We start from the raw sequence: 16,047 nt of genomic DNA, 5'->3' as shown, positions 1-16,047 counted from the left end.
GAGTACGGATATACCCCATATGTGGGGCGTAAAATGCTCTGCGGGCGCATAACAAGGCTCAAGAGTGAGAGCGCACTATGTACATTTGAGGCCTAAATTGGTGATTTGCACAGGGGTGGCTGATTTTACAGCGGTTCTGACTTAAACGCAAAAAATAAATACCCACATGTGACCCCATTTTGGAAACTACACCCCTCACGGAAAGTAACAAGGGGTATAGTGAGCCTTTACTCCCCACAGGTGTTTGACGAATTTTCATTAAAGTTGGATGGAAAAATGAAAAAAAAAAAAATTTCACAAAAATGCTGGTGTTACCCAAAATTTTTCATTTTCACAATGAAACATAGGAAAAAAGCCCCCCAAAATTTGTAACCCCATTTTATCTGAGTAAGAAAATACCCCATATGTGGATGTAAAGTGCTCGGCGGGCGAACTACAATGCTCAGAAGAGAAGGAGCACCATTGGGATTTTGAAGGTAAAATTTGTCTGGAATTGAAGGCTATGTGTGTTTACAAAGCCCCCATAGAGCCAGAACAATGGACCCCCCCACATATGACCCAATTTTAGAAACTACACCCCTCACTTAATGCAATAAGGGGTACAGTGAGCATTTACGCCCCACAGGTGTTTGACAGATTTTTGTAATTTTTCATTTGCACAGCCCACTGTTCCAAAGATCTGTCAAACGCCAGTGGGGTGTAAATACTCACTGCACCCCTTATTAAATTCTGTGGGTGGTGTAGTTTCCAAAATGGGGTCATGTGGGGGGGGGGTCCACTGTTCTGGCACCACAGGGGGGCTTTGTAAACGCACATGGCCCCCGACTTCTATTCCAACCAAATTCTGTCTTCAAAAGCTCAATGGTGCTCCTTCTCTTCTGAGCATTGTAGTGCGCCAGCAGATCACTTGATGTCCACACATTGGGTATTTCCATACTCAGAAGAAATAGGGTTACAAATTTTGGGGGTCATCTTCTCCTATTACCCCTTGTAAAAATATAAAATGTGGGGGAAAACCAGCAATTTGGTGAAATTTTTTTTTTTCATTTACACATCCGTAAAAAGTCGTCAAACACCTGTGAGGTTTTAAGGCTCACTGTACCCCTTGATGTGTTCCTTGAGGGGTGTAGTTTCTAAAATAGTATGCCATGTGTTTTTTTTTTTTTTGCTGTTCTGGCACAATAGGGGCTTCCTAAATGCGACATGCCCTCCAAAAACCATTTCAGCAAAATTCGCTTTTCAAAAGCCAAATGTGACTCCTTCTCTTCTGAGCATTGTAGTGCGCCAGCAGAGCACTTGACGTCCACGCTTGGGATATTTCCATACTCAGAAGAGATGGGATTACAAATTTTGGGGGGTATTTTGTCCTATCCTTGTAAAAATTTAAAATTTTGGGGGAAACTAGCATTTTAGTGGAAAAAAAATCATTTACACATCCAACTTCAACAAAAAGACGTCAAACACCTGTGGGGTGTTAAGGCTCACTGGACCCCTTGTTACGTGCCTTGAGGGGTGTAGTTTCCAAAATAGTATGCCATGTGTTTATTTTTTTTTTTTGCTGTTCTGGCCCCATAGGGGTTTACTAAATGCCACATGCCCCACAAAAACCATTTCAGAAAAGTCATCAACTGCTGAGCCGAGAAGTTCGTGACGAATCAAATTTACTGTAAGTTTGCTCATCTCTAGCAGAGAGCTTCAAAGTAAAAAAAAAATGCTAAATTTTCAATTTTTTCATCAAATTTTGGAATTTTTCACCAAGAAACGATGCAAGTATCGACAAAATTTTACCACTAACGTAAAGTAGAATATGTCACGAAAAAACAATCTCGGAATCAGAATGAAAGGTAAAAGCATTCCAGAGTTATTAATGCTTAAAGTGACAGTGGTCAGATGTGCAAAAAATGGCAGGGTCCTACAGTGAAAATTGGCTGGGTCCTTAAGGGGTTAATATTAACCAACAGACTTGATAGAGTAACTAAAGTGCAAGTAGAAGGACACCTGGGAAATAGTGATCATAATATAATGCATTATAACTTAAAGGGGTATTCCAGGCAAAAACTTTTTTTATATATCAACTGGCTCCGGAAAGTTTAACAGATTTGTAAATTACTTCTATTAAAAAATCTTAATCCTTCCAATAGTTATTAGCTTCTGAAGTTTTCTGTCTAACTGCTCAATGATGATGTCACGTCCCGGGAGCTGTGCATGATGGGAGAATATCCCTTGCATGATGGGAAAATATCCTCATAGGTGCTGGACAGCTCCCGGGACGTGAGTCATCAGAAAGCAGTTAGACAGAAAACAGCAACTCAACTTCAGAAGCTAATAACTATTGGAAGGATTAAGATTTTTTAATAGAAGTAATTTACAAATCTGTTTAACTTTCCGGAGCCAGTTGATATATTAAAAAAAGTTTTTGCCTGGAATACCCCTTTAATCTCCAATAAGGGCATTTCTCGAGGGGCCACAAAAACAATGCAATTTAGGAAGGTAAAGTTTGATCCCTTAACAATATAAATTGGGATAATGTCCTTAAAAACAAGAATACTGACACTAAATGGGAGACTTTTAAAAAGATCTTAAATTCTCACTGTAAGAGGTATATATACCTTATGGAAATAAAATGGTCAGAAATAAAAGAAAACCAATGTGGATGAATAAAAATGTTAAGGGGGCAATAAACGACAAAAATAAAGAATTTAACCCTTTCCCTCTTTGGCGATTTTTTATTTTTGCACTTTTGTTTTTTCCTCCTCAACTTCTAAAAATCATAACACTTTAAATTTTTCACCTAAAAATCAATATGAGGGCTTGTTCTTAGCGCCAACAATTTTACTTTGTAATACCAGTAACAATTTCACTACAAAATCTATGGCAATACCAGAAAAAAAAATTTTGTGGGGCAAAATTGATAAAATAAAACCATTTTGTAATTTTTAGCGGCTTCAGTCAGTGCAGTTTTCGGTAAAAATTGCACCCGATATTTATTCTGTAGGTCCATAAGGTCGCAAGGATACCCAATATAGGTTTGATATTATTTTACTACAAAAAAAATTATAACTACATGCACCAAACTTAATACGTTGAAAAATGTCCTCTTCTGACCCCTATAACATTAAAATGTTTCCGTATAAGGGGAGGTATGAGGATAAATTTTTGTGCCGTGATCTTTTTATTTTATAGTTTTTTTTATCGTTTTTATAGGTACCGTGTTTGTTTTGATCTGACTTTTTGATCATTTTATTCATTTATAATTTTTTTTACGGTATAAAAAGTGACTAATAATACGCCATTTTGAACTTTGGAATTTTTATACATGTACGCCATTGACCCTTGCGCTTTAATTAACTATATTTTTATAGTTCAGACATTTACGCACACAGCGATACCACATGTTTATTTTTATTTTCATAGTTTTTTTTTAATGGGAAAAGGGGGGTTATTCAAACTTTTATTAGGGAAGGGATTAAATCACATTTATTAACACTTTATTTGAACTTTTTTGGCATTGATCAGTTTTATCCCCGCTCAACTGCTCCTGCCTGGATCTAAGGAACGGAGCAGTCATTCGGCGATCAGACATCGAGGAGGCAGGTAGGGATCCTCCTACTGTCCTGCAAGCTGTTTGGGATGCTGCAATTTCCCTGCTGCGGTCCCGAACAGCACCACTGAGCTAACCAGCAATGTTTTATTTTCACTTTAGAAGCGGCAATAAAGTTTGATCGCCCCATCTAAAGGGTTAATGCCGGACATCAGCCCAATCGGCTATGTCCGGCATTAGCCGTGGGTCCTGGTTGCCTATAGCAACCGGGATCCACCGAGTATGATGCGTCATACCTTGGAAGCCGCAGATGGACGTCAATGAACGTCCATTTGCGGCAAGGGGTTAAACTACTAAAACAGGATGGCATTGAAAAAGCATTAAAAAGCTATAGAGACATATAGACCCAATGCGTCAGTGATCAGGATTCCTTAAAAAAATTGCAGGAAACTTACTATTGCACTTTAACAGCTATCACCCAAATCACACTAAAGCCGTAGTACCGTATAGCCAGTTCTTAAGACTTTGGCTTGCTTAAAAAAATCTTCTTCAATGTCATTAATCCGTCAGAGGGCTTTATGGCAGGTTATTAAACAGGGGATATCCACCCAAAGTATTGAAACCAGCCCTGGCAAAAGCGAAAGCAAAGGATCGTCTTACACTGTTAAGAAATCCACATAAGATAGATATTAATTTTAAAAAAGAACGGTTCGCTTTCATGTTCAAATATAGTCCTATGGCCAACAAAATTAAAGAAATAATTAAGAAAAACTGGTATATCATGCAAAACAATACTGATCCAATTTTAGTCAAGCTAAGGCTGGGTTCAAACCTCGTTTTGTACTTACGGCTCCCATATACGGCTGGGAGGAGGGGGGGAGGGCTTAATCGCGGTGCCCGCACTCAGCCGTATAGGTGAACCGTATTTAATGCATGTCTATGAGCCGACCGGAGTGAACCGCAGCCTCCGGTCGGCTGCATTTTCGGCCGTATGCGGTTTCCCGACCGCAGGCAAAAACGCGGTCGACCGCGTTTTTGCCTACGGTCGGGAAACCGCATACGGCCCAAAACGTAGCCGACCGGAGGCTGCGGTTCACTCAAGTCCGCTCATAGACATGCATTAAATACGGTTCCCCTATACGGCTGAGTGCGGGCGCCGCGATTAAGCCCCGCCCACCCCTCCTCCCAGCCGTATACGGGAGCCGTAAGTACAAAACGAGGTGTGAACCCAGCCTAAACCCATGTCTTTTTTAAGAAATGCAACACTATCGGTAGCAATCACAAAGTAAATTTACAGATCAAAAAAAATCCAATTGGTTAGAAAACAGTTCCGACAGGAAACTTTAAATGTGGTTCTTATACATGGTGCCCCATTGTGGTTACTGGAAAAAAACTAAAAGTAGGAGGAGTTACTATACAGATAAAGGACTGAATCTGTTGTCGCACCACTTTTGTCGTCTATGCCATTCTATGCCCGTGCATGCGATTTTATATCGGATGTACGAGCAGAGCACCTAACACCCGTTTCAGAGAACACATATATTCTCTGAGAACAGGAAAAGGAGCACCAAGATTGATCTCCCATATACGTGAAGCACACAGTGGAGACCAGAAATTTTGAAAATGTTTGGCATAGAAAGGGTGCACCCACAGAATGGCATAGACATACTACAAGCACTACTACAATGTGAAGCCTGATGGATTATTGCAACAAGAGCTTTAGGCAATGCAGGATTGAATGATAGGCATGATTTGAGCATGTTTTGTTAAGAGTTTTTTGCACTGTGTATTTTTAAATGTTTTAAATTCATTTTTCTAACACGCCCCTCACCTACGTCAAGCAGGGTGTGAATTTATATCTCCCCCTGCACAGGTGAGATTGAATCTGAAGAAACACCATGCCGGTGTGAAACAATTCTGTCACTCGTGTTATATGTGGCATCCAAACTAACCCTTGTATGCGCTTTTGATAGTACACCCTGAAATAAAGACTGAGCAGCAGAAGTAGTGAGTCAACTCTCTTCATTTCTACTTTTCTACATTTATTATTGCATGAATACTATAGAGATTGAGCACCTCTGCAAGGTTTTGGGATCTCCAAGGTGTATGGACTCATGTTGACAGCTTAGCTTCACATACGATGCAAGATAGTGCCGACCGCTGTACCTAATCTATAGTATATTCTACTTTGTTAGTGGAAAATTTTCGTCGATATTTGCTAAATTTTCATGAAATTTTAGAAATTTCACAAAGAAATTATGCATTTTTCTAACTTTGAAAATCTCTGCTTGTAAGGAAAATGGACATGCCAAAATGTTTATATTGATTCACATATACAACATTGCAACTTAATGTTGGCATCATAAAGTTGACATGTTTTTACTTTTTGAAGACATTATAGGGCTTCAAAGTATAGCAGCAATTTTCCAAATTTTTACAAAAAATTCTAAATCTGAAATTTTCAGTGACCAGTTAAGTTCGAAGTGGATTTGAGTGTCCTTTCTATAAGAAATCTCCCATAATGAACCCCATTATAGAAATTGCACGGTCCTAAGAATTCAAAATGACATTCAGAAAGTTTGTTAACCCTTCAGGTGATTCACAGGAATAGCAGAAACCTGGAGGAGGAAAATCTAAATTTTTTACACTAACATGTACTTGTAGCCCAATTGTTTCATTTTTACAAGGGGTATAATGAGAAAAAGCCCCCCAAAATTTGTAACCCAATTTCTCTCAAGTATGGAAATACCTCATGTGTAGGTAAAGTGCTCTGCAGGCTCGCAACATACCTCAAGAGGGAAAGAGCAACTGTGGGATTTTGGAGAGGAATTTTGCTTTCATGGTGATTGACAAATTGTTGTTAAAGTGGGACGTGAAATGAAAAATGTGATTTTTTTTCCCACTAAAATGCTGGTGTTACCCCAAATTTTATTTTTCACAAGGGATAATAGGAGAAAAAGCCCACAAAAAATTTGTAATACCATTTCTTCTGAAACAAAGAACTGTACTATCTAGTGCTGGGCGGTATACCGGTTCATATCGAAAACCGAAATTTTTGTCCTGCACGATATGAATTTCCCCCAAACCACAATACCGGCTGGGCCCCTCCCTCTCGGGAATGAATTAATTATCAGCCCAGCGCTGCGCTGTCCCCACATCGGGGAGCTAATCATATGTGACCCGCGAATCCTGTTCTGCTTCTCTCCCCCCCCACCATTAATTATCAGCCCAGCACTGCACTGTCCCCATCGGGGAACTAATCACATGTCACCCGCAAGCGCTGCCCTCCTCGTCCTCCTGTTTGTTGCGGGCCGCCGGCGCTGGAACTCTGTACTGTACGCTGTATCCCTATGCCCGGGCTGCAAAAGATAAAACAAAATAAACTCTCCTTCCCCCGTTGGTCCGGTATCTGCCTCACCTGCTTCCTGGGGACGGGAACGTCTGAGAGCCGTCAGCCTATCACCGGCCGCAGCGATGTTCTGCCTCGGCCAGCGATAGGTTGAGCCAACTGTCATGTAAGAAGCCGGCTTCTTACATGACAGTGCGCTCAACCTATCGCTTTGGGGTTACAAATTTTGGGGGGGCTTTCTCGTCTATTACCCCCTGTGAAAATGAAAACTACAAAACTACAACTCCCAGCATGTACTGCTGGAGGCACACAACTACAACTCTCAGCATGTCCAGACAGTCTTTTGCTGTTTGTGCATGCTGGGAGTTGTAGTTTTGCAAGATCTGGAAGGCCACAGTTAAGAGACCACCGCACAGTGATCTCCAAACTGTAGCCCTTCAGATCTTGCAAAACTACAACTCCCAGCATGCCCAGACAGCAAAAGGATGTCTGGGCATGCTGAGAGTTGTAGTTCTGCAAGATCTGGAGGGCCACAGTTTGGAGACCACTGCATAGTGGTCTCCAAACTGTGGCCCTCCAGATCTTTCAAAGGGCCACTCACCAGGATCACATTGCCACCCCCCACATCTCTCCGCCGCCCGGATTTCATCGCTATTGCCCGCAGCACACCGCCGCCATTGCCCCCACACACACACACTGCTGTCTCGACTCGGTAACCACTGCCACATACTGTTTCCCCGCTCTGCCCGGAGTAGAGCAGGGGAACTACACTTTAACCCCCCTGCTCCCCTTCTGCTATTGGTTGGTCGCTTCTGACCACCCCTGCCACCTCACTCCGTGGCAGGCATCCTGGGTGATGCCAAAGGATGCCTGCCAAATTATTTCAGCAGGCATCCCATTCTGATCACCACCCGCCGAGCGGCGGTGATCGGAAATACAGAGGACGTAGCGGTACATCCTCCGTCCAACAGGTTAATAGTTCCAGTTTATCAATCTTGTTAGTGAGGCCATTGACATTAGTACATAAACCTGATGTTTGCATTCATATTTCTTTTCCTCAAATACAGGAAGTGTGGGCAGGACAAGCAGGGCTCTGAGCAGGCTCCTGGCTAGTCAATCATCCTGCTGTGTGAGCCAGGAGCATGTCACAGAGCCTTACTGCACAGAACCCTGCTTGTCCTCAATGCACAGAGCCCTGCTTGTCCACCCACACTTCCTGTATCTGGACTCATCACACAGACAATAGCTGCAGGGACAAAAATATAAAAATGTTTAACCAATGTATATTACAAATATACAAATGTTATTTTTCCCATTATATAAAACTTGTTGTTAATGACAAAAATCCCGTAAAGGGGTTCTCCGGTGCTTACACATCCTTTCCCCTATCCAAAGGATAGGGGATAAGATGCCTGATCGCGGGAGTCCCGCTGCTGGGGACCCCCAGGATCATGCACGCGACACCCCGTTTGTAATCAGTCCCCGGAGCGTGTTCGCTCTGGGACTGATTACAGGCGACCACGCTCCGGGAACTGATTACAAACAGGGTGCCGCGTGCATTATCCCGGGGGTCCCCAGCCCGGGACTCCCACGATCAGGCATCTTAGCGCCTATCCTTTTGATAGGGGAAAAGATGTGTAAGCACCGGAGAACCCCTTTAAAAGCCTGAAATCATATTTAATGACACTTTAGCTACCCCAGTGGCCCTCATTTACTAATAGTAACCTACCTTTTTTTTTATCATTTTGTGTTGACACTTTATGCAACACAATATCCCGACACAAAAAACCATCACTCGGAGTATTTTTTAAAACCCTACATAATGTGCATGGTTAACCGAAAAAGGGGCATTTCCCCGACAAAAAAGAAAAACACTCCGAGTGATGAAAATCTCACTGGAAAATGTGTGAATTTTGTTTCACCAAAACCTGATAGCTCTGAGCTGTCGGGAAATGAATGGAAACAGAGCGAATCTTGAGAATGCACTGTTTTTTCAATTATTGGTATGTTGTGTTGAGAGTTCCCTTTTTTGCAATTTTTTTTTAAGTCAAATGTTTTTTAATCTATACTTAACATTTAAATAAGGTATCAACAAGTTACCTTGTACGTCTTTTACCATTTTTATCTGTTCTGTGTGTTTACCTCTCATTTTCCTTCTTTAATTGGATGCATCTGTCATCTTGGCAATACTGCCAAGCGACACAAGAAAAATGAAAAACACTCCACAATAAACAATTGGATTTTAGTAAATGAGAGCCAGTGTCTTGCTGCAGCACTGCTACCTCTAAACTGACATCTCCCTTATCTGCCAACATGCAAACTTTTTGGGGTGTACCAGATCGGGGCTAGCCTCCCTGACCATTATCTCTCTACCCTGCCTCCTGTCACAAATCTGCCGTTTTCTACTACACTTCCATACCATTATCTCCCCCCACACCCCAAAAACTGCTTGCTCAGTGAGCAGCAGACTCTTCTCCATGTACTGACACTCAATGTTGCAAGTCATCTGTTCAGATCTAAGATCTGTGCTTCCAAAAGCACAGCGAGATCACATCTTGTACAGCAATATGCCCTCTCAAACGGCAGTTCAAGGACCACAAACATAGCATAAAATATACACTGGAGGACATTGTGCACTTATGACGAGATCACAGAACCTAAACCACATTTACAATTGGCAGTAAATATAATTGGCTGCACGCTAAAATTCCCCACTTCCTTTTTTTTTTTTTTACTTCAAAGTTTTAAGAGCAAAGTAATACTTACAACTCCTGCTTACAACCCTTTTAACTCCTCTTAATCAGCAAGCCTCATGGTTCAGCACCTCATAATACACACAGTGGCCATGATTTACTATTGTAAACCCAACATGTTTTGTCAGGTTGTGTGCCAGATTCTGGCACATTGGGCCAGAAATTCTGTCTGCGCCAGAATGTGCACCAGCATTTGCGTCAGAATTGAAAAAAAAAAAAACAACTAACTCTCCATGTTACTGAGAAAACCTGAAAAAGGGGTGTGGCAGTTGGGCAAAGTGGGAATGTCATCAAAAAGAGGGCATGTCCCCAACATTTTCACAAAAACCCAACATATATACTAAGGTTTTCACAGAATATTTAGTGGATTTGAGCTGAGGAAAACCAGACAGATTAGAGCATGTGTGAAAAAAGCAAAATGTAGGGGAAAGTGCCAAATGTAAGGCAAAACTTGGTAAATACTGTGGGGAAAAATTGTAGAGAATTAAAACCCACAAAGATAAGTCCACTCCACTCTTAATAAATCGGGGCCAGTGAATCAGAAAAATAAAAATCAATCCAGCCTCACCTAGTGCCCAGAGGTGACTTCTCAGGAACCATTAATGATATCCGACGAAGATCTGTGTGTTCAGATATTTAACTCTTATACTTGTAAGAATTAAAAAGCTAAATTACCTTTTCAGGTTGCGTAAATTGTATTCTATGATATCCTTCTGAGGTCTTAAATTGCACACCTATGTGTATCTCTGTGTAAGTCATGCTTCCAAAACACAACTCTGAAGTAAATTATGGTAAATATTTCTGATAGCTTAAAGACATTTCTTTCAAAGTCTCCATTGTACCCTGTGCACATGACAGCTTGTCTAATTGAAAAAGTTTCTTTAAAAATAACTGTGGCAAAAATCATGTTGTCATCTTGTTAATGGCTGAAGAACGATAATATTGTTTTCATTTGCAGATATTGATGAGTGCCGTGTGAACAATGGAGGCTGTGATCAGAACTGCCGTAACTCAGTCGGGAGCTTTGAATGTGGTTGTAAAAAGGGTTACAAATTGCTCATTAATGAGAGAGGCTGCCAAGGTATGTTTGTATACACTGTGATGTGTCCCAACATTACTATTACCAATGCTTTAATAAAATGGGTGATAAATTCTAAATCCATGAGTTGTAAGCTTATAGACAATGAGGTAGTTGCATGCTTATTCCCCCCCCCCCCCCCCCACCCCAGAAATGTATGGCTCTTTTCTTTTCCATACCACTCCTGCAATATGTATGAAAGGGGCACGGACAGGCATTGATGCAACAAATTTGTTAACTCCTACATGCTTTCCTTTTATACCAGCATATAAAATGTCAGTCTTCAGTAAATTCCCCAGTATATATTTATATCAGAATGATTGCTCTTAACATTTCTTTGTTTTATTAGGTCTACAGTTGTTTAAATACTTCTCTCTTTTACACCTCACAGATATTGATGAGTGTTCCTTTGATCGAACATGTGATCACATCTGTGTGAACTCTCCTGGCAGCTTCCGTTGTTTGTGTCATAAGGGCTATGCTCTATATGGGATCACACACTGTGGAGGTAAAATACTTATTGTATTTCTTTTTTTTACTAGCCAGCAGTTAATCTAGATTACAAATTTAATTTTTAATTTTAGGAAGCAAACCTGAATCCACAAAATAATGGGCCAGAGTTACCGGAGCACTCGCTCACTGGCACTTAGGACAATCAGTTTTAGCTAGGCATTAGTAGGGGGCAACCACAAGTCAGTTAGGCTGCTCCAGACCAGTTAAGAAGTGAATAGAGATGAGGGAGGTATGTGCGCCAACCAGGGACAGTCACACACTGAAACCCTCTGGGCTCTCTGTACTGAGGAGAATGGAGTGTGACTTTGCAAAGCAATGTGTTCGGCCCTAAAACGACACCAATTGACGTGTCAGGCCCAAATTGTTTGGAGTTCTTCATCAACCTCTTCAGGACAAAGGGCGTAAGCATACGCCCTGCATCCCGAGTCCTTAAGGACGGAGGGCGTATGGATACACCCGTGGGAATTCCGGTCCCCGCCGCTAGCCGGTCGGGGACCGGACTGGGATGACTGCTGATATCTATCAGCAGGCATCCCGTGCATTTGCCCAGGGGGCTCCTGAGACCGACTATTTTCAGCGGATCCGGGTCATACCGATGTCCCGGAAAATCAGGGGGATCCTGAAGGGATAGGAGTTAGGTGGCAGGGGTGCCACCCCTCCTATCCCTGCTAGTGGTCGTCAAGAAGCGACGACCAATAGAAGATCAGGGGCGGGGGGGGGGGGGGTTAAAGTTCAGTTCCCCTGTCCTGCCCACTGACGGTACTCCGGCAGAACGGGGGAACTGTAGCGTGAACTGTAGGTCCCTTACTTGATCGGCTGCGGAGGTTGGTGATGACATGTGGCTCCCTCGTGGCTCCCTGGTGAAGACTACGGAAGCCGGTGAGTAGTTGGGCAGGGCTAAACATCTGGGGGAGGGCTAAACTTTGGAGATACATACAGTTCTCTCTAAACTGTAGCCCCCCCCCAGATGTTGCAAAACTACAACTCCCAGCATGCCCAGACAGCCGTTTGGGCATGCTGGGATTGGTAGTTTTGCAAGATTTAGAGGGCTGCAGTTTGGAGATGACTTTGCAGTGATCTATAAACTGTAGTCCTCCAGATCTTGCAAAACTACAACTCCCAGCATGCCCACGCAGCAGTTTGCTGTCTGAGCATGCTGTGATTTGTAGTTTTGCAACATCTGGTGGGCCACAGTTTGGAGATCACTCTGCAGTGGTCTCTGAACTGTAGCCCTTCAGATGTTGCAAAACTGCAAATCCCAGCATGCCCAAACAGCAAACAGTTGTGTCGCCATGCTGGGAGTTGTAGTTGTGTACCTCCAACTGTTGCATAACTACATCTCCCAGCATGCACTTCGATGATCAGCACATGCTGGGAGTTGTAGTTTTGCAACAGCTTGAGGCAACCTGGTTGGAAAATATTGTGTTAGGTAACAGAACCTAACTGAAGGTTTTCCAACCAGTGTGCCTCCAGCTGTTGCAAAAGTAGTTTGCAACAGGATACATTCACATAGGCAGGTTTACAGTAAGTTTCCTTCTCCAAGTTTGAGCTGCAGCAAATTTTCTGTAAACCTGTGCCAGTGCGAATGTACCCAAAAAACACTACACTAACACATAATAAAGGGTAAAACACTACATATACACCCCCTTACACTGTCCCCCCTCCCCAATAAAAATAAAAACATATTGTACAACAGTGTTTACAAAACGGAGCCTCCAGCTGTTGCAAAACAACAACTTCCAGCATTTCCGGACAGCCACTGACTGTCCAGGCATGCTGGGAGTTTAGCAACAGCTGGAGGCATGCTGTTTGGGAATCACTGACGTAGAATACCCCTATGTACACCCTTATGCAATGCCTATTTTAGTCCTCAAATGTGCATGGCGCTCTCTCACTTCGGAGCCCTGTCGTATTTAAAAAAAAACTGTTTAGGGCCACATATGGGGTATTTCCGTACTCTGGAGAAAATACACTACAAATTTTGGGGGGCTTTTTCTCCTTTTACCCCTTATGAAAAGGAAAAGTTGGGGTCTACATCAGCCGGTTAGTGTAAAAAAAGAACAAAAACATTTTTTTACACTAACATGCTGGTGTTGCCCTACACTTTTTCATTTTCACAAGAGGTAAAAGGAAAAAAAGACCCCCAAAATTTGTAACGCAATTTCTCCCGAGTACGGAAATACCCTATATGTGGGAGTAAAATGCTGTGCGGGCGCACAACAAGGCTCAGGAGTGAGAGCGCACTATGTACATTTGAGGCCTAAATTGGTGATTTGCACAGGGGTGGTTCATTTTACATAAACGCAAAAAAATTAATACCACACCCCTCACAGAACGTAACAAGGGGTATAGTGAGCTTTAACACCCCACAGGTTGGGTGGGAAAATGAAAAATAATTTATTAAATTTTTTTTACTAAAATGCTGGTGTTGCGCTAAATTTTTCATTTTCACAAGGGAAAATAGGAAAAAAGCTTCCAAAATGTGTAACCCCATTTCTTCTGAGTATGGAATTATCCCATGTGTGGATGTAAAGTGCTCTGCGGGTGAACTACAATGCTCAGAAGAGAAGGAGCGCCATTGAGATTTTGAAGAGAAAATTTGTCCGAAATTGAAGGTTGAAGGCCACGTGTGTTTACAAAGCCCCCATAATGCCAGAACAATGGACCCCCCCCACGTGACCCAATTTTGGAAACTACACCCCTCACTGAATGTAATAAGGGGTGCAGTGAGCATTTACCCCCACAGGTGTCTGACAGATTTTTGGAACAGTGGTCCGTGAAAATGAAAAATGTAATATTTCATTTTCACAGCCCACTGTTCCAAAGATCTGTCAAACACTAGTGGGGTGTAAATACTCACTACACCCCTTATTAAATTCCGTGAGGGGTGTAGTTTCCAAAATGGGGTCACATGTGGGGGGCCCACTGCTCTGGCACCACAGACGGCTTTGTAAATGCACAAGGCCCCCGACTTCTATTCCAACCAAATTCTCTCTACATAATCTCAATGGCGCTCCTTCTCTTCTGAGCATTGTAGTGCACTTGATGTCCACACATGGGGTATTTCCATACTCAAAAGAAATGGGGTTACAAATTTTTGGGGGCATTTTCTCCTATTACCCCTTGTAAAAAAGTAAACATTTTGGAAAAAACTGCATTTTAATGAAAAAAAATTATAATTTACACATCCAACTTTAACTAAAAGTCGTTAAACACCTGTGGGGATGTTAAGGCTCACTGTACACCTTGTTACGTTCCCTGAGGGGTGTAGTTTCCAAAATAGTATGCCATGCGGAAGTTTTCTTGCTGTTCTGGCACCATAGGGGCTTCCTAAATTTGACATGCCCCCCAAAAACCATTTCAGAAAAACTCACTCTCCAAATTCCCATTGTCGCTCCTTCCCTTCTGAGCCCTCTAGTGCACCCACAGAACACTTCACATACACATGAGGTATTTTCTTACTTATTGGGTTACAAATTTTAGGAAAATTTTTCTCCTTTTACCCCTTGAAAAAGCTCGGTCTACACGAACAAGCGAGTGTAAAAAATGAAGACTTAGAATTTTCTCCTTCACTTTGCTGCTATTCCTGTGAAACACCTAAAGGGTTAACATACTTAGTGAATGTCATTTTGAATACTTTGAGTTTTTATAATGGGGTAATTTGTGGGGTATTTCTAATATGAAGGCCCCTCAAATCCATTTCAAAACTGAACTGGTCCCTGAAAAAATTCAGATTTTGAAAATTTTGTGAAAAATTGGAAAATTGCTGCTATACTTTGAAGCCCTCTGATGTCTTCCAAAAGTAAAAACATGTCAACTTTATGCTGCCAACATTGTATATGTGAATCAATATATAATTTATTTGGGATGTCCAGAGTTTCAAAGTTAAAAATTTTTTAATTTTTCAAATTTTTCATAAAATTTTGGAAATTTTCACCAAGAAATGATGCAAGCATCGACAACATTTTACCACTAACATAAAGTAGAATATGTTACGAAAAAACTATCTCGGAATCAGAATGAAAAGTAAAAGCATCCCAGAGTTATTAATGCTTAAAATGACAGTGGTCAGATTTGCAAAAAAAGGCCTGCGTCCTTAAGGGGTTAATCTACAATATTTTTTTTTTAATGTCCCAAAGCACTGCACGATAATATTGTAATGGTTTTTTACCAATGAGATCCAATCAGTAGCCTTAGTGGTCATCTCCATGCTCCTGGCATCACTGCTCAGTGATGGAGTCATGAAAGGCATAATGATAGGAGTGATGGTGCTAGGAGTACAAAGCGTAACTGCTTAGGCGGTCATGTTTTGTCGGGCAATTCTTTATTTTATTTTTTAAGTGTTTTGCCCTGCTCCAAAAGAAAAAACGTTTACTTGTGCCCCATTCTCTGTCCATGAGTGAGCCTCTTGTCCTCTTGGCTCTTCTGTCCCTTGACAGACTCTAAACCAGCTTTTCTTTCTCCCCCTTCCACTACACCCGTACACCTCTCTTGGTATTCCAATGGGTGGCTTCCAACTGTGTTACCACAGTGCTCCTTATGTAGGTCACCTGCCTAGTTAGTCACTTTATATGTTTGCAGCCTCATTGCCCTTTTATGACATGAGCATGTATTATCTATGTAAGACGGAGCCAGGCATATATATTGGGAATGGTACAGAATCAGTCATGTTACCCTAGTGCTGGGCGATACACAGGTTCGATATGAATTTTTCCCTATGCCACAATACCGGTCGCCCCCCCCCCCCCTTCGAATGAATGAATTATCAGCAGAAGTGCGCTGGGGAACTAATCATATATGACCCGCGGGCGAA

The 16,047-nt window shown here is 42.0% G+C and overlaps 1 protein-coding gene across 1 annotated transcript in view; it reads left to right on the top strand.

The window, feature by feature from the left end:
* The window catches only part of SCUBE3 (signal peptide, CUB domain and EGF like domain containing 3), a 1,482,089-nt gene that overhangs the window by 732,421 nt on the left and 733,621 nt on the right, over positions 1-16,047 (top strand). The window contains exons 12-13 of the mRNA XM_056557668.1: positions 10,602-10,724; positions 11,113-11,229. Of these exons, the coding sequence (XP_056413643.1) occupies positions 10,602-10,724; positions 11,113-11,229 (240 nt within the window). The remainder of the gene's footprint in view (positions 1-10,601; positions 10,725-11,112; positions 11,230-16,047) is intronic.

This window comes from Hyla sarda, chromosome 2, assembly GCF_029499605.1.
Source record: "Hyla sarda isolate aHylSar1 chromosome 2, aHylSar1.hap1, whole genome shotgun sequence".
Classification (NCBI taxonomy): domain Eukaryota; kingdom Metazoa; phylum Chordata; class Amphibia; order Anura; family Hylidae; genus Hyla; species Hyla sarda.
This window is presented reverse-complemented; position numbering and strand designations above follow the sequence as displayed.